At 32.1% G+C, this 26,252-nt stretch overlaps 1 protein-coding gene across 2 annotated transcripts; it reads left to right on the forward strand.

The window, feature by feature from the left end:
* The first annotated feature begins 18,368 nt into the window (after positions 1-18,368).
* On the forward strand, positions 18,369-24,197 carry LOC107951228 (uncharacterized). 2 transcript variants are annotated; one of them, XM_041083236.1, is made up of 9 exons: positions 18,369-18,699; positions 19,239-19,321; positions 19,956-20,449; positions 21,310-21,462; positions 22,015-22,182; positions 22,335-22,455; positions 22,991-23,215; positions 23,304-23,428; positions 23,842-24,197. In XM_041083236.1, exons 1-9 carry the CDS (start codon positions 18,673-18,675, stop codon positions 24,006-24,008), a joined length of 1,563 nt encoding a protein of 520 aa, XP_040939170.1. In that variant the 5' UTR covers positions 18,369-18,672; the 3' UTR covers positions 24,009-24,197. The 2 variants fall into 2 exon arrangements, with proteins under 2 accessions (XP_040939170.1, XP_040939169.1); XM_041083235.1 differs by having other exon boundaries at positions 18,414-18,699; positions 19,218-19,321.
* The last annotated feature ends 2,055 nt before the right edge of the window (positions 24,198-26,252 follow it).

A 26,252-nucleotide genomic window follows, 5' to 3' on the forward strand; every position in this document is an offset into this window, starting at 1 on the left:
TAATTTAATTTTTATTGATCAAAATTAATTTTCCCAAAAATCACTAAAAGTTTATAAAATTGATTTTTCAAGATAATTCTTTAATCAAAATTTCTAGTTAAACAATTTTCATGACCAACCAATTTAATTTCATATAAATTAAATCGACTCAATTAAATTAGTTCCAAATTCGTATAATTTTCTTTTGATTTAAATTTAGTCTGATCGAGTTTTTGTTGAGCTAATGGAGAGACCAATCAAATATATACAATTAAGCTCTTGTAATTGTAATTATGTTCAGCAGTATCGTTTCGATAATTCACAATTTACTTAATATGGAGTCAGTCCACAAAAAGTATAATAATTGAAAACTCCTTATTGTATACTTTTTACGAAAGCAATTCATCCAATTGTTTTGTCTAATGACCTCATAATGTGTGTGTCACCCTTATATGATATTCTTAATTCATTTGAGCTAAATCCTTTCAATTAGTACAATCCTATTTTTTCTCATTGTCACTATTGTGTCTTTTTAATGATTAATATGATCGCTGTCAACAAATGATTATGATAAATTGCTCATTTGAGAACAAGTGTAATGGCCTAAATTCAAGGTTATCGGAACAATGGTTTCGTAACCATAGATCCGATTTAAAGAGAAATTTATTTCAATATTTTTGCTTGAAAATTTATATGATAGGAAAATTTTATCGATTTAGTGATTAGTTAGAAAAAGAAATTATTGAAGAAATTGGGTAAAATAAGGTATCGGGACCTCTATCTCGTAAAACCGAGTTAAAAATAATTTTATAAATATTTATGAAATTTTATTAATGTGGTATTAAAATTTCGTTAGGAAATTTTAATGTTTGGGTAGTCAATTAAATGAAAAGGACTGAATTGTAATAGGTGTAAAAGTTGCTAGAGTGATTAAATAGCTTATTAGTCTAAAGAGAAAGGATTTAAAAGGCAATTAGACCCAAAAGTTATTTGGGCTGGACGGCAAGGGTATGAAATCAGCAGAAAAATTGATAAATTAAGGGTAAAATTGGAATATTGCAAAATTAACTAAATAAAACTAGGACTAAATAGGAAATATCTAGATTTCTCTTCATTTCTCTTCAATTCCAGCAGCTAAAAACACCATAGGAGGGTTCTCTAAGCTGGTATTTCATAATTTTTGCACCAAGTGAGTTAATCCTTGCCTTTTTCTTGTAATTTTTGTGTTTCTAAGACTTTTACAACTAGATCCTACTATTAAATTCATTAGTTTTTGATTTCATGGATGAAATTTAAAGTCCCCATGGTTTAGTTCTGTAAGTTTATGATGAAATAGAATGAAATTAAAGCTTTAATTTGTTTATGAGATGATTTTATTAGGCAATTTCAATGGAAATTGATTTTTGGGACCTAATTGTGAAAATGTTTGGAATTAAAGTCTATTGCTGAAATTCTGATTCCTAAAGGTTGTAAACTAGTTTAAGGTGATAGAATAAAATGTTAATTGAGAAAAATAAGCTCAATTGAGAGGCTAATTGAGTAGGGACGAAATTATCATTTATTAAAAGCTTAGGGGAAAAATGGTAATAAACAGCTTGCACTAAAACAGATTGGACAGCAGCAGTAGACTAACTTTGAAAAATCACCAAAAATTGTAGGAATCGAATTAGAAGATGAACAAAATATGGAATTAAAACTTATTGAGTCTAGTTTCCCATAGAAGAAATATTGTAAGCAATGGATTTGTAGATTTTGAGATATAATGAATTTTGTGAGACAAGGTTAGAATGAATTCGGGTTTCCCTGTTCTGACTTTTAAAAATTATAAAAAATTGAATAAAAATAATTAGGGACTTAAATTTATATTTCTAGAATTCTTAATGAGTCTATTTTTAATAGAAACAAACGAGAACATCATTTGAATTTTGTATAAAGAGATAACTTATTTTTAGTGAAGAAGGGTCAGAACTGTTAGACAACAGAACAGGGGTGACTTTAAAGAATAAACTGTACTTATTGGATAAACTAAAAATTCTGAAATTTTTATGGTAAAAATATATATGAGTCTAGTTTTAGGTAAAATTAACAGATCTTAATTTGGAGATCCGTAGCTCAAGTTATAAATAATTTAGTGACTATGACTCAAGTAGACAGCTTTGAATGAACTATAAATAATAGTTGAATTATAAAGAATGTTGCATATGAACATGAAATGTATTAAATTGATAATTAAATTTATTTATTTAGATCCGGAAGATTCAAATACGAAGCTAGATCGAGGAAAGGAAAAAGTTCGGGATTAGTAGATTTTTACTGTTTACAAACAAGTATCAAGGTAAGTTCATGTAACTTGAATTATATTCTTAAATGCTTGAGATTGTATGTTATTTATGTGAATATGATTTGAATGTTCATTGTATGAAAATTTATGAAACATTGATATATTTGATAAAATGGGAAGAAATCCCATTTGAATGAAAGGAAAATTCGATGGATCTCTGAAAAGGAATTGACGGTAAAAAGGATCTAACCCGGACGGGTGATCCTATCCTGATATAGCCCTCCCGAAGAATATGTGTAAAATGGATTTAGCCCGGACGGGTAATCCGAATTAGGGTCTGAATTTAGCCTGGACTGGTAATTCAGATCCAAGTTCATTAGAGTAATTGTCGTTACAGGGGATTTAGCCTGGACTGGTAATCCCGACAATACTCTATGAGTTTATATTGCAGGGGATTTAGCCTGGACTGGTAATCCCGCTGCAAGGTTGAGGTTCGCGGGAGTGTGCTCTCTGAAATGGAAATGTGCGCACATGAATATGAATTGACGGACCCGGAATTGTACACTAAAAGTGTACCTCTGAAAATCCATCGAAATTCCAATAAATTCAACGGGATAAATATGGAAAAATAACAAGGAAATGGAAATCATGGTATTGACGAGCTCATCAATCATCGTATATATATTATTGATACATGGAAATTATTGTACTAACTTGAATGTTGAGTTTGTGCATGTTAGGGTAATAATGTATTGAATGGATATATGAATGTTTATTATATTGTATTGAAAATATTTGGTAAGTATAACTCTTGTTACATGAGCTTACTAAGCACAAAGTGCTTACCCCGTTTCCTTTTTCCCTATTTTGTAGTGTTAAGAGCTCGGAGGTCGAATTTGGTCGGAGACACATCACACTGTCAACCTCAGGATTTCGGTATATAAAGAAACTTTATTTTGGAAATCAATGGCATGTATAAGCTAACAAAGTAAATGTTAACGTGAAATGAATGTAAAGTTAGCCATTAGTATGGTTAACAAACCTGGTTATAGATAAGTGATGACGTTATCTTATATAAATGCATGAATCTATCATGAAAATATGTTGAATTGAAAAAAAAATTAATTCGTAAACTCCGGTAATTACTCGTACCCTATTCCGGCAATGAATACGGGTAGGGGTATTACATTTATTGGTATCAGAGCTACGGTTTAGCCAGTTCTAGGACTGATGTAGCAAATATAGGATTAGCTATACATGCCATTTAAATTATTATTGATAGTGTGATATCTCCTGACCATTTAAAATGTGTTTTTCTTATAGTAATGTCATTCGACCGAGCTCAATCTGAGGAAGCTAGGAGTCATGCTCCGGCTTCAGTACAAAGAGAAGAAACTAGTAGTAAAAGGCCCGAGACAGAGGGTCGAGGGGAGGAGGCAAAAACAGCCTTCTTTCAAATGATGAATGAATGGTTTAATCAATACTTAAGAACTAACCCTGTAGTGCAGCAAGTTCAAGCTCCCCCTCCTGCTCCTTCACCGGTTCCCGAGATCCCACAAGGTACAGGTACTGAATCTGTCAAAAAAGGGAAAGCTCAAGTAGATAAAATTCGAAAATATGGGGTCGAAGAATTTCGAGCAACAATTGAAGATGATTCCGAACGGGCTGAATTCTGGTTAAAAAATACTACTCGGGTTCTGGAAGAATTATCTTGTACACCAGAAGAATGTCTGAAATGTGCCGTCTCACTGCTAAAAGATACAGCTTACCATTGGTGGAATACTAAAGCTTCAGTTGTTCCGAAAGAAGAAATTACATGGGAATTCTTTCAGACTGAGTTCAGAAAAAAATATATCAGCTAGAGGTTCCTTGACCAGAAAAGAAAAGAATTTCTTGAGCTAAAACAGGGCAATAGATCAGTATCTGAATATGAAAGAGAATTTGTTCGATTGAGTAAATATGCTCGAGAATGGGTACAGTCAGAAGTTGAAATGTGTAAACGATTCGAAGAAGGGTTGAATGAAGACATTAAGTTACTGATCGGAATTCTTGAAATTCGAGAGTTTGCTACATTGGCAGAGAGAGCTTATAAAGCAGAAGAATTGAGCAAAGAAAAGAAACAGGCTGAGAGGAAAGCTCGAATTTTTAGTAAAAGACCGATGGGAAAATCCCAGTTTTCTGCTTCAAAGAAATTGAAGAAATATTAGGATCGTTCTACTTCAGCCATTGGGTATTCGGGCAAAGAACGAGGTTCTCAACGCACTAATCCAAGGCCTTCTACTCCATCAGTGACCAGTGTTGGCACTCCTAAACCGAGATGCCAGTACTGTAATAAAGCTCATTTTGGTGAATGCCGATTTAAGAGTGGGGCTTGTTACCGATGTGGTTCTTTTGACCATTTCCTCAGAGATTGTCCTAAAAGGGTTGAAAAAGAAGTTGAACATATATCGAAGCCGAGTAATCTAGTTTCGAGGGGCAGACCACGTTCCATATTTATCAATCAACACAATGTCAATGAGAGGATATGTTAACTTTTTAAATGAGCTATGAATTCCATTATTACTAGTAAAGTCATGTCATACACAAGTCATGTACCCAACATACCTGCTATGCGCTTGATCATCTTTTGAGCATAAGTCACCACTTATATCAAAACACATGAGTTATATACGCATGATCAGTTACTAACTCAGGATTTAGATAAATCACACCATGAATATGACAAGTGAATTAATTCACAAACAGATTCAAGATTAATTCAACTTGGGTTTAATCCAATGTATCATTCTTCCTATGAATATATCTATATCTCTACCCATGGAGTCAAATGTTATGATAGCCAATACCAGCCAACTCCCCAATTGGAATTATAGGCAACATAATAATTCTTTTAAGTATTTAAATCAAATGCTCACTTTTATTCTTTTACGAGATCAATGACATGTTTAAATTCTTTGCTGAAGTAAGTTGTCTTTCTCGCAATGTAAACGTTCTTACAATGCCACTTATCATCAGTTTGAACTTAGATAACCAATGAACTAATATTTATTTGTCACAATTATGCTATGTGTAATACCCCCTACCTGTATTCATTGTCGGAATAGGGTACGAGGTATTACCGGAGTTTACGAATTTATTTATTATTTTTTTTAGGAAAACTCAATATAATCCCTTTACAGATATCAAATCTTCCCTGCAATATTATATCGAGACCAATCCAAATCAACCAATCCAATTCAACATATTTTCAAGGTAAATTCATGCATATTTATAAAATAACGTCATCACATACCCAAAACCAGGTTTGTTAACCATACCAATGGCTAACTCTACATTCATTTCACAGAATCATTTACTTTATTAGCTTATACATGCCATTGATTTCCAAAATAAAGTTTCTTTATATACCGAAGTCCTGAGGTTGATAGTGTGATGTGTCTCCAACCAAATCCGACCTCCGAGCTCTTAACACTACAAAACGGGGAAAAAGGAAACGGGGTAAGCACTTTGTGCTTAATAAGCTCATGTAACAAGAATTATACTTACCTAATATTTTCAATACAATACAATAAACATTCCTATATCCATTCAATGCATTATTACCCTAATATGCACAAACTCAACATTCAAGTTAGTACAATAATTTCCATGTACCAATAATATATACTATGATTGATGATTGATGTGATCATCCAATACCATGATTTCCATTTCCTTGTTATTTTTCCATATTTATCCCGTTGAATTTATCAGAATTTCGATGGATTTTTAGAGGTACACTTTTAGTGTACAATTCCGGGTCCGTAAATTCATATTCATGTGCGCACATATCCATTTCAGAGAGCACACTCCCGCGAACCTCAACCTTGTAGCGGGATTACCAGTCCAGGCTAAATCCCCTGCAAAATAAACTAATAGAGTATTGTCGGGATTACCAGTCCAGGCTAAATCCCCTGCAACGATAATTACTCTAATGAGCTTGGATCTGAATTACCAGTCCAGGCTAAATTCAGACCCTAATTCGGATTACCCGTCCGGGCTAAATCCATTTTACACATATTCTTCGGGAGGGCTATATCAAGATAGGATCCCCTGTCCGGGCTATATCCTTTTTATCGCCAATTCCTTTTCAGAAATCCATCGAATTTTCCTTTCATTCAACCGGGATTTCTTCCTATTTTATCAAATATATCAATGTTTCATAAAGTTCCATATAATGAACATTCAAATCATATTCATATCAAAAACATACAATCTCAAGCATTTAAGAATATAATTCAAGTTACACGAACTTACCTTGATACTTGTTTGTAAACAAAAAAAATCTACTAATCCCGAACTTTTTCCTTTCCTCGATCTAGCTTCGTATTTGAATCTTCTGGATCTAAATAAATAAATTTAATTATCAATTTAATACATTTCATGTTCATATGCAACATTCTCTATAATTCAAGTATTATTTATAGTTCATTCAAAGCTGTCTACTTGAGTCATAGTCACTAAATTATTTTTATCTTGAGATACAGAACTCCAAATTAGGATCCGATAATTTTTCCTGAAACTAGACTCACATATGTTGTTACCATAAAATTTTAAGAATTTTTGGTTTAGCCAATCAGTACAGTTAATTCTTTAAAGTCACTCTTGTTCTGCTGTTGATAGTTGACACTTCTTCACTAAAAATTAATTATCTCTTCATAAAGAATTCAAATGATGTTCTCGTTTGTTTTTATTAAAAATATACTCATTAAGGATTCTATAAATACAAATTTAAGCCCCTAATTTTTTATGTTTTTTCAAATTCAGAACAGGGGAATCCGAATTCATTCTGACCTTGTCTCAGAAAATTCATTATATCTCAAAATTTACAAATCCATTGCTTACACTATTTCTTCTATGAGAAACTAGACTCAATAAGCTTTAATACCTTATTTTTTCATCTTCTAATTAGATTTCTACAATTTATGGTGATTTTTCAAAGTTAGTCTACTGCTGCAGTCCAAACTGTTTTTGTGCAAGCTGTTTATTACCATTTTCCCCCTAAGCTTTTAATAAATGATAATTTCGTCCCTACTCAATTAGCCTCTCAATTGAACTGATTTTCCTCAATTAATATTTTATTCTATCACCTTAAACTAGTTTAAAACCTTTAGGAATCATAATTTCAGAGTAGACTTTAATTCCAAGCATTTTCACAATTAGGTCCTAAAAATCAATTTCTATTGAAATTACCTAATAAAATCATATCATAAAACAAATTAAAGCTTTAATTTCATTCTATTTCATCATAAACTTACAGAACTCAACCATGGTGACTTTCAATTTCATCCATGAAATCAAAAACTAATGAATTTAATAGTAGGACCTAGTTGTAAAAGTCTTAGAAACACAAAAATTGCAAGAAAAAGGCAAGGATTAACTTACTTGGTGCAAAAATTATGAAATACCAGCTTAGAAAATCCTCATATGGTGTTTTTAGCTGCTGTAATTGAAGAGAAATGAAGAGAAATCTAAATATTTCCTATTTAGTCCTAGCTTTATTTAGTGAATTTTGCAATATTCCGATTTTACCCTTAATTTATCAATTTTTCTGCTGATTTCATACCCTTACAGTCCAGCCCAAATAAATTTTGGGTATAATTTCCTTTTAAATCCTTTCTCATTAGACTCTTAAGCTATTTAATCATTCTAGCAACTTTTACACCTATTACAATTTAGTCTTTTTCATTTAATGGACTACCCAAACATTAAAATTTCCTAACGAAATTTTAATACCACACTAATAACATTTCATAAATATTTATAAAATTATTTTCGACTCAGTTTTACAAGATAGAGGTCCTGATATCTTGTTTTTACCCAATTTCTTCAATAATTTCTTTTTCTAACTAACCACTAAATCGGTAAAATTTTTCTATCAATATTTTCATATGATTTTCCTATCATATCAATTTTCATGTAAAAATATTGAAATAAATTTCTCTTTAAATCAGATTTGTGGTTACGAAACCATTGTTTCGATAACCTTGAATTTAGGCCATTACAACTCTCCCCCCTTTTAGGATTTTCGTCCTCGAAAATCTTACCAGTAAAGAGATTTAGGTATTGTTTCCTCATTGCCTCCTCTGGTTCCCATGTCGCTTCCTCAATCCCGTGCTTTTGCCACAATACTTTCACCAAATTTATCTTTTTATTTCTAAGCTATTTTGTCTCCCGTGCCAATATCTTGACCGGTTCTTCACTGTAAGTCATATCCGATTGAATCTCTACTTCTGTTGGAGAAATAACATGTGAATTATCTGATTGATATCGTCGTAACATAGATACATGAAAAACATTATGGATTCTATCAAGTTTCGGTGGTAATGCCAATCGATAAGCGACCGGTCCAATTCTTTCTATGATTTCATAACGTCCGATAAATCTTGGACTCAGTTTACCCTTTCGACCGAATCGGAGGACTTTCTTCCAAGGAGACACTTTCAGGAATACCTTGTCACCGACTTGAAATTCAATCTCTTTTCGTTTAAGGTCGGCATATGATTTTTGACGATCGAAAGCTGCTTTTAGACTATCCCGAATAACCTTTACTTTTTCTTCTGTTTCCCGAATCAAATCAACCCCATGTATCTTCCTTTCACTAAGCTCTGTCCAATATAACAATGTTCTACATTTTCTACCATACAAAGCTTCATACGGAGCCATTTTAATACTAGACTGATAACTGTTATTGTAAGCAAATTCAATCAAAGGTAGATACCTCTCCCAATTACCTTCAAACTCTAGTATACAACATCGGAGCATATCTTTCAATACTTGAATTACACGCTCAGATTGACCATCTGTCTGAGGATGAAATGCAGTGCTGAAATACAACTGAGTACCCAAGGCTTCTTGCAATTTGTCCCAAAAACGAGACGTAAATCGGGGATCTCTATATGATATAATGGAGACAGGCACTCCATGTAGCCTGACAATCTCAGATATGTACAGTTCAGCTAGTTTATCTAAAGAATAATCCATACGTACTGGAATAAAGTGACCTGACTTTGTTAATCGGTCAACAATCACCTAAATAGTATTTTTTTCCTCGGAGACAAAGGTAACCCCGATACAAAATCCATAGTGATTCTTTCCCATTTCCATTCTGGTATAGTAATTGGCTGAAGTAACCCCGAAGGTACCTGATGTTCAGCTTTAACTTGCTGACATATGAAACACCTTGATACAAACTCAAAGATATCACGTTTCATTCCCGACCACCAGTACATCTTTTTCATATCATTATACATTTTATTACTCCCTAGATGTACAGACATAATACCGCTGTGAGCCTCGTGTAGAATCTTCTGTATGAGCTCTGAATTCTGAGGTACAGATACCCTACCTTTGAATAATAAACAACCATTAGAACCAATCTGAAATTCAGAATCGTTACCTGACTCACACTGTGCCCGTTTAACTTGTAACTTATCATCATTCTTCTGAGCTTCACATATTTGCTGTAAAAATGTCGATTTAGCTCTTAATTCTGCTAGGATTGAACCATCATTAGTAAATGATAACCGGGTATTCATAGCTCGTAAAGCAAACAGAGATTTTCGGCTCAAAGCATCAGCTACAACATTAGCTTTACCCGGATGGTAATCAATAATCAAATCATAGTCCTTTATCAGTTCAAGCCACCTGCGCTGTCTCAAATTCAAATATTTCTGTGTCATCAAATATTTCAAGCTTTTATGATCAGTATAAATATGACATTTCTCACCGTACAAGTAATGCCGCCATATCTTCAGTGCAAATACAATAGCAGCTAATTCAAGATCATGTACTGGGTAATTTCTTTCATGTGGTTTAAGTTGTCTTGAAGTATAGGCTATTACTTTACCTTCTTGCATCAAAACACAACCTAAACCATTTAATGAGGCATCACTGTAAATAACAAATTCCTTACTCGGTTCAGGCTGCACTAATACAGGTGCTTTCGTTAATAGGTCTTTCAATCGGTTGAAACTTTGTTGACATTCATCAATCCACTCGAACTTTACATCTTTCTGCAATAATCGAGTCATTGGAGAAGCTATCATAGAGAATCCCTGTACAAATCTCCAATAATAACCAGCTAAACCTAAGAAACTTCTAACTTCAGATACATTCTTCGGTGGATTCCAATTGACAAAAACTAATATTTTACTTGGATCTACCCTGATGCCTTCGGCAGATACAATGTGTCCAAGAAAACCTACTTCTCGGAGCCAAAATTCACATTTACTGAATTTAGCATATAACTGCTTCTCTCGTAGAATTTGCAACACAATTCTCAAATGTTCTGCATATTCTTCTTCATCCCGAGAATAAACCAAAATATCATCAATGAATACTACTACAAATCTGTCTAAGTACGGTCTGAATATCCAGTTCATTAAATCCATGAATACTGCAGGTGCATTAGTTAGCCCAAACAGCATAACTAGAAACTCATAATGCTCGTACCTGGTTCTAAAGGCTATTTTTGGCACATCTGACTTCTTTACCCGTAACTGATAATAACCTGATCGAAGATCAATCTTTGAAAACATAGTAGCACCTTTCAACTGATCAAATAAATCATCAATCCGGGGTAACGGGTACTTATTCTTTATGGTTACTTTATTAAGTTGCCGGTAGTCGATACACAATCTCAAAGACTTGTCTTTCTTTTTCATAAACAGAATCGGAGCACCCCAAGGTGAATGATTGGGTCGAATAAAACCTCTATCAACAAGCTCTTGCAACTGTGTCTTTAACTCTTTTAATTCTGTAGGAGCCATCCGATACGGAGCTATAGAAATCGGAGTAGTTCCTGAAATCAAATCTATAGAAAATTCCATTTTTCTTTCTAGTGGCAATCCTGGTAATTCTTCTGGAAACACATCGGGAAATTCACATACCACTGGAACTGCCTGTATTTTTGACTTAGATACTTTGGTGTTAAGTACATAAGCCAAGTAAGCATCATACCCTTTTTTGACATACCTTTGTGCTGCCATTACTGAAATCATATCAGATAACCCCTCTGTCTGATCAGATTTAACCCGGAGCAACTCACCATTCTGACATTTTAGCACAATATATTTTTGTCTACAATTTACTACTGCATCATGCTGGGTTAACCAATCCATGCCCAATATCACGTCAAATTCATCAAATGGCAGTAACATCAAATCAACCGGAAAACAATAACCTCTTACTATTAGTGGACAATTTTTACAAATTTTATCCACCAACACAGACTGGCCCAGGGGGTTCGAGACTTTAACCACAAATTCAGTAGGTTCAACAGATAATTTTTTAATAATTGCAAGTTTAACACATATATATAAATGCGTAGAACCAGGATCAATCAATGCAGTAATATCAGTATCAAGTAAAGAAAATATACCAGTAATAACATCAGGTGCTGAGGCATCTTTTCTGGCACGAATAGCATATGTCCTAGCAGGTGTTCGTGCCTCAGGCCTACCTACAGTATCTTTTGTAGCTCCTCGACTACCACTGACATTACCAGATGGTCGAGGTGGTCTACCTCTCAAAACTGGATTACTCAGCTTTGATATCTGTTCAGTTTCTTTTTCACCCATTTCTGGACAATCTCTGTGGAAATGGTCAAAAGAACCACATCGGTAACAAGCCCCGCTCTTTAATCGACATTCACCAAAATGAGCTTTACTACAGTACTTGCATCTCGGTTTAGGAGTGCCAACACTGCCAACACTGGTCACTGATGGAGTAAAAGGCCTTGGATTAGTGCGTTGAGAACCTCGCTCTCTGCCCGAATGACTAATGACTGAAGTAGAACAATCCTGATACTTCTTCAATTTCTTTGAAGCAGAAAACTGGGATTTTCCCATCGGTCTTTTACTAAAAATTCGAGCTTCCCTCTCAGCCTGTTTCTTTTCTTTGCTCAATTCTTCTGCTTTATAAGCTCTCTCTGCCAATGTAGCAATCTCTCAAATTTCAAGAATTCTGATCAGTAGTTTAATGTCTTCATTCAACCCTTCTTCGAATCGTTTGCACATTTCAGCTTCTGACTGTACCCATTCTCGAGCATATTTACTTAATCGAACAAATTCTCTTTCATACTCAGATACTGATTTGTTACCCTGTTTCAACTCAAGAAATTCTTTTCTCTTCTGATCGAGAAACCTCTGACTGATATATTTTTTTCTGAACTCGGTCTAAAAGAATTCCCATGTAATTTCTTCTTTCGGAACAACTGAAGCTTTAGTATTCCACTAATGGTAAGCTGTGTCTTTTAGCAGTGAGACGGCATATTTCAGACATTCTTCTGGTGTTCAAGATAATTCCTCTAGAACCCGAGTAGTATTTTCTAACCAGAATTCAGCCCGTTCGGAATCATCATCAACTGCTGTTCGAAATTCTTCGGCCCCATATTTTCGAATTTTATCTACTGGAGCTTTCTCTTTTCTGACAGATTCAGTACCTATACCTTGTGGGATCTCAGGAACCGGTGGAGGAGCAGGAGGGGGAGCTTGAACTTGCTGCACTACAGGGTTAGTTCTTAAGTATTGATTAAACCATTCATTCATCATTTGAAAGAAGGTTGTTTTTGCCTCCTCCCCTCGACCCTCTGTCTCGGGCCTTCTACTGCTAGTTTCTTCTTTTTGTACTGAAGCCGGAGCATGACTCCCAGCTTCCTCAGATTGAGCTCGGTCGGATGACATTACTATAAGAAAAACACATTTTAAATGGTCAGGAGATATCACACTATCAATAATAATTTAAATTGCATGTATAGCTAATCCCGTATTTGCTACATCGGTCTTAGAACCGGCTAAACCATAGCTCTGATACCAACAAATGTAATACCCCCTACCCGTATTCATTGCCGGAATAGGGTACGAGGTATTACCGGAGTTTACGAATTTATTTATTTATTTATTTTTTTTAGGAAAACTCAATATAATCCCTTTACAGATATTTAATCTTCCCTGCAATATTATATCGAGACCAATCCAAATCAACCAATTCAATTCAACATATTTTCAAGATAAATTCATGCATATTTATAAAATAACGTCATCACATACCCAAAACCAGGTTTGTTAACCATACCAATGGCTAACTCTACATTCATTTCACAGAATCATTTACATTATTAGCTTATACATGCCATTGATTTCCAAAATAAAGTTTCTTTATATACCGAAGTCCTGAGGTTGATAGTGTGATGTGTCTCTAACCAAATCCGACCTCCGAGCTCTTAACACTACAAAACAGGGAAAAAAGAAATGGGGTAAGCACTTTGTGCTTAGCAAGCTCATGTAACAAGAATTATACTTACCTAATATTTTCAATACAATACAATAAACATTCTTATATCCATTCAATGCATTATTACCCTAATATGCACAAACTCAACATTCAAGTTAGTACAATAATTTCCATGTACCAATAATATATACTATGATTGATGATTGATGTGTTCATCCAATACCATGATTTCCATTTCCTTGTTATTTTTCCATATTTATCCCGTTGAATTTATCGGAATTTCGATGGATTTTTAGAGGTACACTTTTAGTGTACAATTCCGGTTCCGTAAATTCATATTCATGTGCGTACATATCCATTTCAGATAGCACACTCCCGCGAACCTCAACCTTGCAGCGGGATTACCAGTCCAGGCTAAATCCCCTGCAATATAAACTCATAGAGTATTGTCGGGATTACCAGTCCAGGCTAAATCCCCTGTAACGACAATTACTCTAATGAGCTTGGATTTGAATTACCAGTCCAGGCTAAATTCAGACTCTAATTCGGATTACCCGTCCGGGCTAAATCCATTTTACATATATTCTTCGGGAGGGCTACATCAAGATAGGATCACCCGTCCGGGCTAGATCCTTTTTACCGTCAATTCCTTTTTAGAAATCCATCGAATTTTCCTTTCATTCAACCGGGATTTCTTCCCATTTTATCAAATATATCAATGTTTCATAAAGTTCCATATAATGAACATTCAAATCATATTCATATAAAAAACATACAATCTCAAGCATTTAAGAATATAATTCAAGTTACACGAACTTACCTTGATACTTGTTTGTAAACAAAAAAAATCTACTAATCCCGAACTTTTTCCTTTCCTCGATCTAGCTTCGTATTTGAATCTTCTGGATCTAAATAAATAAATTTAATTATCAATTTAATACATTTCATGTTCATATGCAACATTCTCTATAATTCAACTATTATTTATAGTTCATTCAAAGCTGTCTACTTGAATCATAGTCACTAAATTATTTTATCTTGAGATACAGAACTCCAAATTAGGATCTGATAATTTTCCCTGAAACTAGACTCACATATCTTCTTACCATAAAATTTTCAGAATTTTTAGTTTAGCCAATCAGTACAGTTTATTCTTTAAAATCACCCCTGTTCTGTTGTCGACAATTCTGACCCTTCTTCAATAAAAATTAATTATCTCTTCATAAAGAATTCAAATGATGTTCTCGTTTGTTTCTATTAAAAATATACTCATTAAGGATTCTATAAATATAAATTTAAGCCCCTAATTGTTTTTCTTAAATTTTTTATGATTTTTCAAATTCAGAACAGGGGAATCCGAATTCATTCTGACATTGTCTCACAAAATTCATTATATCTCAAAATTTACAAATCTATTGCTTACACTATTTCTTCTATGAGAAACTAGACTCAATAAGATTTAATTCCATATTTTTTTCATCTTCTAATTATATTTCTACAATTTATGGTGATTTTTCAAAGTTAGTCTACTGCTGCAGTCCAAACTGTTTTTGTGCAAGCTGTTTATTACCATTTTTCCCCTAAGCTTTTAATAAATGATAATTTCATCCCTACTCAATTAGCCTCTCAATTGAACTGATTTTTCTCAATTAGTATTTTATTATATCACCTTAAACTAGTTTACAACCTTTAGGAATCAGAATTTCAGCAATATACTTTAATTCCAAGCATTTTCACAATTAGGTCCTAAAAATCAATTTCTATTGAAATTACCTAATAAAATCATATCATAAAACAAATTAAAGCTTTAATTTCATTCTATTTCATCATAAAATTACAGCACTCAACCATGGTGACTTTCAATTTCATCCATGAAATCAAAAATTAATGACTTTAATAGTAGGACCTAGTTGTAAAAGTCTTAGAAACACAAAAATTACAAGAAAAAGGTAAGGATTAACTTACTTGGTGCAAAAATTATGAAATACCAGCTTAGAGAACCCTCCTATGGCGATTTTAGCTGCTAGAAATGAAGAGAAATCTAGATATTTCCTATTTAGTCCTAGCTTTATTTAGTTAATTTTGCAATATTCCAATTTTACCCTTAATTTATCAATTTTTCTGCTGATTTCATACCCTTGCCATCCAGCCCAAATAACTTTTGGGTCTAATTTCCTTTTAAATCCTTTCTCATTAGACTCTTAAGCTATTTAATCATTCTAGCAACTTTTACACCTATTATAATTTAGTCCTTTTTATTTAATTGACTACCCAAACATTAAAATTTCCTAACGAAATTTTAATACCACACTAATAACATTTCATAAATATTTAAAAAATTATTTTCGACTCACTTTTTCAAGATAGAGGTCCCTATATCTTGTTTTTACCCAATTTCTTCAATAATTTCTTTTTCTAACTAACCACTAAATCAGTAAAATTTTTCTATCAATATTTTTATACGATTTTCCTATCATATCAATTTTCATGTAAAAATATTGAAATAAATTTCTCTTTAAATCGGATTTGTGGTTACGAAACCACTGTTCCGATAACTTTGAATTTAGGCCATTACATTATGTACGCAAAACATGAAAGACAAAAACATAAAATATATAATAGTGAGATGTGAAATTAACTTTATTTATTTATTCATCATTCAAATACATAGAAAACCGTTAGATGTTTACTACAATATGAGTATATTTCCCAACACAATTCTAACTTGTTTAAGTTAAGCAAGTGAAAGAGTAGGAATGAAGGAATATAATACATAAAGTTTTATGATAGATTTAGGTTTTATTTTAAATTTGTTAAAAATTTAATTTTTTTAGATGAATTAAATTTTGTTTTGGTTCTAATTTTTAAAAATTGGATTTGAATTTAATTTTATTGTTTGAGTTTGAGTAATTTTATTATAATTGTAGAGTCTTAACATACAATGAAATTAATCAACAAACTAAGTTTATCTCCTTTACTTCTTAAATATATTGTAAAAAAAAAGGAAAAAAAGAGTGAGGAAAATAAAGAAAATGAAATAGTATAGGGATTAGATGTGCAATTTAATTAAAAAAATTTGTTCAGAATGATAATTTAACGTGGTAGTTAATAGCTTAGTGACCAAAATGTTGCAAATTGTTATTATTAGTGACCATTTTGTAACAAACTAAAGTTTGATAACAAAAACATAATTTAAACCATACATAATTGACTATTTCTATAGTTTACCCATTTTTATTTTCCAAATTTTAAGTTTTTTTTATTAATTTTTATATTAAGGTATAAAAATATGAAAATACCTTATAATATTTATTAATTATTTAAAATGTGGTATTTTAGTACTTTTATTTGTTAAGTTGGTGATACAACTCACTCACATACTTAAATAATAGGACGAATGTACTTGAGAAGTCTTTTACTATTGAAATCGAATCAAATTTGTCTCTCTATTATCAAATAAATCAATTTAGTCCTACTACTAAAAAGAATCAAATAAATCTAAATTTCAATAAATTTATCATTTATTGTGCAATAATTGACATTTACGATTAACATGATTAATATTTTGAATATTTTTATGGTATTGCAAATGGAATTTTTTGTTTAAAGTTAAACCGGAGATGAAAAAATAGCTTTCATTCATTTTTTTAAACATTATATGTTAACTCTGGTATACTTTGGCCTTATTTGATATTTTTTAATAGTAAAATGATTAAATTAATTCATTTAATAATAAAATGACTAATTTAATCATGTCCATATAATAGAGGGACTTCTTAGGCAAATTTACTTAAACAATAGTTGATACATAGAAATATGATCTGGATGAAAAAATATGTAAAATATATTTTCAAATTGAAATGGTAAAATTAAATATTTAAGATGTTTGGTGGTTTAGATTTAAATATCATTATTTGTATGTTTTTCCTAAGTGCAAATTTTGTTTTATAAATTTTATATAAAAGTATGAAAATACAAAAATATTTATTACATAATATTTATTAATGGTTTAAAAGTTATTTTTTAATACTTTCACTTATTGAATCAGTATTAAGTTTACTTACGACACTAATTCAACTCGACATCACATCAGTAACACACTTATTAATGAGTATTAGATTGTTATAGGTAAAAATACAACTTATGTAAAAATATTATTTATTAAACTTTTATCTTAAAAGTTGTGCTCAATGAAGTCATTCCATCACCAAAGAGAGTGGGAAAAAGATTTGTTTCGATTTACGTTGGTGATGAGCATGAAATTGCAGAGGGGAGCCGTTTCATTTTATTAAGAAGTTTGTTTTGTTTTTATTCTTTTGTTATTCATCTTTTTTATCGTCTCTATCCGCTGTTTAGTTTTATTTCTTCAAGTTTGATATCTAATGCATCGACTGAGTTTGGATAGACGGTGCATTTACCTACGGTTAGTGTAAAAACAACGGTGGCGATGAGATTAGATATTATAGCGATACTGTAGCATGAGATAAAAAATAAACTAAACGCACCGCACTGCACCCAATCGCCCATCCAAACTAAGCCAATTAAATTTAAGGAGGGTGGGGCAGTGTAACGGTCACTTCTCAAGATATTAATATCATAAGCTAATTTTTTGTTAAAAAAATAATTAAAACTTTCATGAAAATGATTAAAAATTTAAATATTATTTATTCGAAATCAAATAATAACATAATAATGTTTTATTTAAAATAATAATAAGTTAAATAAGATATTCTCATAAACTTTATTATATTTATATACTAATATGAAATAATCATAAACTTTTAAAATTATCACAAATCTATTATAAAAAAAATATCATCACAATTTCACAAACCTCATTTATTTAATAAAAATATTTTTAATATTATTTTTATTATCGTGACTGGTAGTAGTAGAAAAAGGATTCCACTGTTTTCCCAGCGAGTTTCTTCTCAATTTCTTCCAATTTCTCATCTTCTTCGCTCTCCCTCGCTTTGTAAGGAAGGGGGGGGGACTAATCTTTCTTCCTTTGGGTGCTTTCTTTCTCTTTCTTCCACCGGAGAACGCATAAAAAAACCCAAAACCCAAAGGCTCAAAACGAGTCAGCACAGAAAGAAAAACAACAATTTATATACAGTGTGACCCGCCACGAGACTTGCATGGGACAATCAAGAGATACCCACTTGGTAAAATGCTCAACAACCTCGAAACTTTCCATTTATCGTCTCTATTTCTGGACATTTTTTTTTAAAGTTGCCAATGTACTTTTTTTAGCATGGTTGGTTTCAGGCATGGTGTTCATTGTTATTATAGTGTACTGTTAGAAACAATAATAGGAAAAGTTCTTTAGGTGGCGGTGGCTGTTTTCAAGTCAACCTTTTGATCTTGTTAAACAATGAAATATATTTGATGTTGTAAAGATGGGATTTTATTCTTTCAAAAAAAAAAAAATTACATTGTTCACGCTGTCCTAGTTAAACTGTGGGATTATAAATGTTTGGTTTTTGGTTTATATCATATGCTCAAATGCACTTCTGTTATTGAAGTAATATACATGATGTTGAATACCTAATGCTTGTGCAGAGGTTCCGTGTTGTTTAATTGAATTATTTGATTGTAATCAAAGCTTTTTTCAACTTCATTTTATTTGTATTGATTATTTGCTTGTTATTAAGTGGCCAATGATAATTCGAAATTCTTATAGGGTGTTGCCATGTTTGTACAGGACAAGATATGTGATATATGTGGTGATGTTGGTTTTGAGGAACTAATTAGAAGCTGTTCTCAATGCACCATGGGACGCCATCTGTAAGTTATCAATCGATTACTCTCTCAAGGCTTTGCTTGTTTGGGAGATATAAACGAATAAGGAAGAAAGAATGTTTTAATCTAATAGTTAAGTGATAAAGTAGGAAAATTGCTATGAAACCTACCAATAAGAGTAAAATATGTTCCATTCTTCCAAACATGCTAAGCCTTATATGTTCTCAATGCACCATTGGATGTCATTTCTAAGATAACCATCGGTTGATCTTAAAGCTTTTGCCTGGTCGGGAGGAGAACAGATAAGGAAGAAAGAATGTTTAATCTAATAGTTATGTGATAAAGTAGGAAAATGGCGTTGGAACCTAACAATTAAGTAAAATATATTCCATTCTTGCAAACAAGCAAAGTCTTTTATGTTTGATATGCTTTTATTTCCTTTTGTGTTTTTATGTTATTTCATGATTGTTTGGTTTCCTTTTCCTAACTTTACCAATTACATTTCAGAATCAGCTGCATCTGATTCTGAAACTACTATCAAGTATCACCCTAAATTACTTGCCTGGCTTAGAATAATAACATCTTAAACTAATTGCTTCATGTGTAGTTATATATTATATTTATTCAACTCTCAGTTCTGAATCTGATATGTTTTCTTTTCTTTCTTTTTCTTTGGAAGCTATTGCATGAGGGTTGTAGTGAGGGATGGCTTGGAAGATTGGATATGTGAAGGATGCCTTTCGAAGAATGATATAAATTCTCTGAATTCTGGCCAGGCAGAAAATGTTTTGGATTCCTCTACAAAAATTTATTTTGACTTATGGGGACAGGTTCCACGTAAAAGGCAAAAAGCAATTGAAACTGGGAAAGTGAAGTTCCTTCCTACAGAGGAAGTCATTAAGCTATCATCCGGCTTACCATTACCAAAAAGGGCACTTCCTTCAAATAGTAACTCAGGGTCAAAACCTGTGCCCGCAAACTTCACTCTATCTCCATCAAAGAGGGTGTTTATGGGATCCAAATACGCTGGCCCTTGTTATAACCCAATAAAGGTAAGAAGAAGTCCTACTTTTCTACAGTTAGGATCTGAGAACGTTCTTAGAGGCCGAGGTGGGCAGATCAGTTCATCTATTAGGCATCAACATTCAGTTGAAAGGCCAAACAAGTCAGAAGGTGATAAATTCACTGACTTTTTGCTATTTCTTTTGTTTTTGCATAAACTTTGTCTTGAGAATGTTGAAATATGTAAAGATGAAAGAAGTTCCACATGGTGTGTTTATGTATATTAGATGTAATCATGTAAAAGCCTTTAATTTTACTTTTCTATCAAGCTGCTGGAGTAGGTTCTTCAGGATACAGCAAGATAAACATTGTGATTGACTAGGTGTGTTTTCGAGTTGGTTGGTCGAAATCATGATATATATATTTTGAATGAAATCATGATATATTTTGAGTTTTTGCTGGAGTCAATACTACACGATTTCAATTTTTTGTTATTCTTTATGATACCTTATGTCTTAAATCAAGGTTGTTTATTTTCCTAAAGTTTCAGCTTTGATAAAAATGTAGGTTTCTTTTCCTGTTGGGAAAATGAGAAATAAAGCACTTGAACTTTATGTTAATTTTATTTTCAAGAAACAAACACTTGTATAGGCATTGTTGGCAGGTTTGGCATAGGAATGAAAAAAAATGGTGCCCTTGCATTTTATTTTGCATGAATAATAGGCCTAATTCTCATCCTAGGAATTAGCAGGTATGATACAGTCTCCTCTATCTCTCCAAGTTTCTACTACTAAGTAGTACGTCTAATAGAATTGAATCTGATCAAGCTGAACAAAGCCCTATGTTGCTAGTAACTAATGCCTCAAAATAAAAATGTTAATGAGCAAAAAAAGGGCAGCTTACTATAGGCATTAGCACATTAGAAGGATTGCAGCTAGCTGACCTTTCTTGATATCATATCATTTTCTTGTGTATTACAGCACCTTATATGGGTCTCTCTTAGTAATGTTGACTTCTATGCCCCAATGCAGAAGATGAAGAAAAGGCTTCTCGGACACCTTCAAAGCAATATGGTAGTAATGAAGAGCCGGTATCTTCTGTTATGGCTGCTAATGAAGTGACGGGTGATGTTGATTCTAAAGCAACGGACACAATGAAAGAGACGTTGTCTATTGCCAATGCAGGCAAGAAATTTTCTCAATTGATATCATTTTGACATGTTTTTTAGTTTATGTGTTTTTCGTTAAATTAAAACAATAAATCCAAGATTTGCTTTGGAAAAGTTTTATTGTTATAAAGGTGAAAATCTTTTGTTCCAAACTTCTATGATAGTGGCTGTAAAGTTATGATCTTATGTATTATACCTATTACCTTGTAATTAGGATTCAGTTTCTAATACTCATCTCATCAATATGACTTCCATGTAACTGTATTTTGAGCTTAATTTTTACTGGAATTTACTTGTATGCCAGACCTTTTTACGTGATAATATTTCCGGTCTTAGCGAATCAATGTTTGAGCTTAGTTTTCAATCTGCATGGTGCTACATGATAAGAAGCATTGATATTTCAAGTAAATAAAGTGGTCCAAATTGATTTTTATAAAGCTACTGTTGCTGTAGTCTGTTATTTGAGTTTATCCTTCACTTATATTGCATTTGTCAGCTACTTGATTAACATTATGGTCTTAGCTTCTTGTGGCAAATTATCTGCTCTTATTGTATGTTATTTTTTCAGTAGAAAGAGCCGATCTTGTTCCCAACAAAGAGAATGCTTGCAAAGGGAAGATATCGGATACCATCCTACCTAATAAAGAGCTCACAATGCTTCATGCCAAGACCGAGGATGCTATGAGATCCAGCCGACCTTCGCCATCAAGGCTTCATACAACTATTATGAGTTCAGGCAAGTTAATTCTAAACTTGATTTTCTAATTTTGTATGGCATCTATCATCCAGGTTTTATCATTTTCAGGTTATGATGGTGATATTGTTTATATTGAAACTTTTTCTAGTTGATCAATATTTGACATGCTCTTTAAACAAACTCCTTCTCAGGTCAAAACATTCATGGTGCTGCTGAACCTGAGAACTCCGATGTCCCGAAAACAGAAACCTGGAGTCGACTTAAGGTTTCCTTATATCGACCACATGCTCCTTCTCTACATCCTACCTGGATGTAAGTTAGCATGCTGTTTCCCGATATTGCACGCACAACATTCTTTCTTATTATATTCCCAAAATTTCAACCTGTTGAGAATTCTGTCAAGATAATTCATATAATAGAACAATGGCATGGATTTCTTGAGGATTAATTACTTTGACCTATAGTTGTTTAAAAGGCTTTTAAACAAGCATTCATCATTCTCAATAATGCTGTTATTCTTAGCATATCTATGCTTATGACATCAAAACTCTAAAGCAGTCTGTCTCAGTTTACCTATATTGCTTGAAACTATGTTTACTCAGACTCAGATGTGTCAGATACGGGTTTGTGATTTTCTATGTATTTGGAGAGTCGTATCCTCATAGCTCATGTCCAAAACTCAGGTACTTTAGAGAAAAATAAAGTCTGAACAACAGAAGCCTGAAAACTTCGTAAGGTTCTATTCTACATATGTATTCTAGCATGCAATTTGCATGTAGAGTTTGCATTCATTGCTACTTTCAGTATGTTTTATTTCACAGTATTGACTTTTCCCCTCCTCTTTTAGGGGAGGTTTCAAATTCTTCAATACCACGGGTGAGTTGTATGGTGATTTCCTGGCTCTACCACCATGCAGAGTCCATCGTAAAGCATATGAGTTTTCGAAGAAAATGCCTGCAGTTCTTCAGGTTAATCTGCTTCAACAGTGGCACCTTCACTCTCATATACTCCAGAATGGTTGTTTAGATCTTCATGACATTGCCTTATACTTTTTTCCAGTAGACATGGAAAGGTTTGCTTCAACGTGTAAATTATGGATTAAATTAATTTAAAGTTCGATTTTCAACTCATCTTACTTCCATGTCATCTTTGAAATGTAGATCTCAAAGGAATTACAACAAACTACTTCAGCTCATGGGGATGGAAAATTCAGTGATGATAAGTTACATTGATGATTTGGAGTTGTTGATATTTACATCTGAACAGTTACATGCAGATTCGTGGGGTAAGTCTTTAGTTTTCTGAGAGCTTCCCTTCAGAACAGTTTGTTTGGTGATATGATACTCGGACTCCGAGTGTGAGTGTTGGATATTGGAATGCGTCTAGCACTGATATCTTTGATTTCCTTTAAGTCTTGTCATGTATTTGAAAAGTCTTTTGAGGGTCATATTCCCATACCCTTGCCTGACAATGTGTTAGACACTGCTACTTGAAGGAAAACGAAGAGTCAGCACTAAAAAGGCATTATATATTCAAAATTTATTTTATTCTAACATGGGTATATCCGTGTCCAACCCTCAGACATGAGTCCGTGTAATACAGATTATTTCTTCTTTGAATACTACTCTCTCCTTCATATTTTCTTCATTTTTAGTTGTCCAGGGAACATTCATTGTACTATTTTAATAACATCCATAGGTGTGTTTACCGGGTCAAATAAGGAGTTTTTTGGTGGAGTCTTCCGCCGAGTGAAGGAACATCAGAAGCTTCCTTCATTGGTTTCTTGTACACAAGATGCAGGTGAAGCTGATGACATGGTAAGTGGAAAAATGGTAGGGATTTCGAACATGGCTCTTTCGAAATGAAGAGAAGGCAGATAGATTTGTGTGTTGTTGAAGTAAAGAACATTTTAGTGTAACACACTTGTAAAGACTGTACACATATTTTCACCCACATAGTTAGTGATAGTACTAACACCCATCATTTTGGGATAAAACAAAAACCATATCACTATCATAACGCTTATTACCTAGTATATTATTCCTTTTATATTATTAGTTTTTTTGTTTTGCTTTTAGAATTACAAAAATTTTATGCTTAATGTTAAAATTTATATTTGTTTTGATTCATTAATATTTGTTATTGTACTTTTGAGTTAAAAATAAATTCTAACCATATTTTAATTTTATTTTGAATTTTGTCTCTTTATTTTTGTTTGATCAAATTTTGTCATTAAAATTTGATTTGTGATTCAATTTTAATTTAAAATAAATTGAAGGAAGATTTATAAAAAAATTAATATTTAAAAATAATAATGTAATATAATATCAACAATTAATAAAAGCAGTTATTTAAAAAAGGGTAAGGCTAACTTTTTTATTTTTCAAGTCTTTTTGTTAAATAAAAATTCTCTGTTAATTTATTAATTTTTATTATTTTATAAATTAAATTATCTTTAACTATTGAAATAAAATGTTTGAAAATCATCAAAAAATTATGACAAAATTCAATAAAATTTAAGGTGTAATAGTAAAATTCAATCACTTAAAAATTGTGGGGTAAATTTAACCAAAATAATGCAGTGGCAAACTTCAATATTTCGTTATGATGGCAAATTTATATTTTTAACCAAAAATTTTATATTGATTTTCGGCTGTAACACCATTACATAAACATGCAATTCAAGAAAAATGATAATTTATAAATATAAAATTTTGATAATGAGGAAGAGGAAGTGTATAAAAGGGTCATGACGCATGATTCAATGTCTTTTTACATATTTAATTTTAAACCTTTAATAATAATTTAATAAATGGTGAAATTCGAGGATACACAAATTCTAGTAGTAATAATATTGAAAATGCTTAGGCTTTGACTCTTGAATTATATATATATATTAACTTTTGAATTATTCTTTTTTATTTTTTTATAAAGTGAAATTATAAATTAAGAGAATACATTACATCGACAGGATTTGAACTCTGATTATTAAGGTGTCAACAAGAGTCTATTCTCTTAGATTATTTTTTTTTTCATTTTGAAATTTATATATTTTGTCTCATTTTGACACATAAGCTATTTATCGCTCTATTTCACTTCAAAAATTATCAACTTCTAAAAAAAATGTTTAATGTGTCATGCTGTTGCTAGTATTTTTACAAAAATAGAAAGCTCTATAACTATGCGTGGGTTTGAGGTGTATGCTTAGCATTCTTAGGCACTTGACAAGTGTTCTCTCTATAAATTGTTAGCTCTTTAAACGCTAATAAAATTGGGAGACAACCATCATTAGAGACAATACTAACTCGTTAGCAATTTGTTGACTTTTAACAAATAAAGCTTTGCCAACTTTACTAGACAGAATTTGCCTCTCCTCAATCACATATATATGTATATATATTGGTGTTAAAGGGATTTGCTTAGATGCTTGAATCTTTATCCATACTTGTGTTTAATTGGGTTATTTATTGTGCACGATTGCAAACATGCATTTACATATTCAAAACACTTAATGGTCAAATGAACATTCTTATAAAAGATTAAATGAATAAGATATAGTCAATCATTTTTATATTAGTCACACTCTATGGCAACATTTTATTATAATTATCAAATTTGTTGTAGAACCAATTTTTTGTGTTATTAACAACCATAAAACATGAAGTACAGTCTTTATTAAATTAATTTTTTTGTAATAGTCTCTCATCTCAAATTTTAATAAAACTCTTAAAATAAATATATGCTAGATTGAAACTTGATTTAAAATAATGCATTTTCAATTATTGTAATAACTTATTTGTTATTAAAAATTGAATAGTTGTCATTATCCTCATGCGCGTTGCACATCTCTACTAGATGTTTAAATATGATAATAAAATTTTTGTTGAAAATAATTTTATATAATAAAGTTTATTTAATGAAATAAACACCGTGTTTTAAGATTTGAGGTCTCTCGAGCCCCAATTTGCACCACCCGACATTTTAGATTCATTTGATCATATTGCTAAAATTACCCCCGTTTGACTTGATTATTTACCGTGCTGACGTTGCACTCCATATCGATGGTGAACCAATTTGTGAAAATTCGGATCATAATCCTATCACAGTTT

The sequence above is a fragment of the Gossypium hirsutum genome, chromosome A12 (assembly GCF_007990345.1).
Source record: "Gossypium hirsutum isolate 1008001.06 chromosome A12, Gossypium_hirsutum_v2.1, whole genome shotgun sequence".
Classification (NCBI taxonomy): domain Eukaryota; kingdom Viridiplantae; phylum Streptophyta; class Magnoliopsida; order Malvales; family Malvaceae; genus Gossypium; species Gossypium hirsutum.

Coding starts and splice junctions, on each gene's coding strand:
- LOC107951228 (XM_041083235.1), top strand. CDS start 18,673: ATGGGACAATCAAGAGATACCCACTTG. Junction 20,450..21,309: donor AAGGCCAAACAAGTCAGAAG/GTGATAAATTCA, acceptor GCCCCAATGCAG/AAGATGAAGAAAAGGCTTCT. Junction 22,456..22,990: donor TCTCTACATCCTACCTGGAT/GTAAGTTAGCAT, acceptor CTCCTCTTTTAG/GGGAGGTTTCAAATTCTTCA.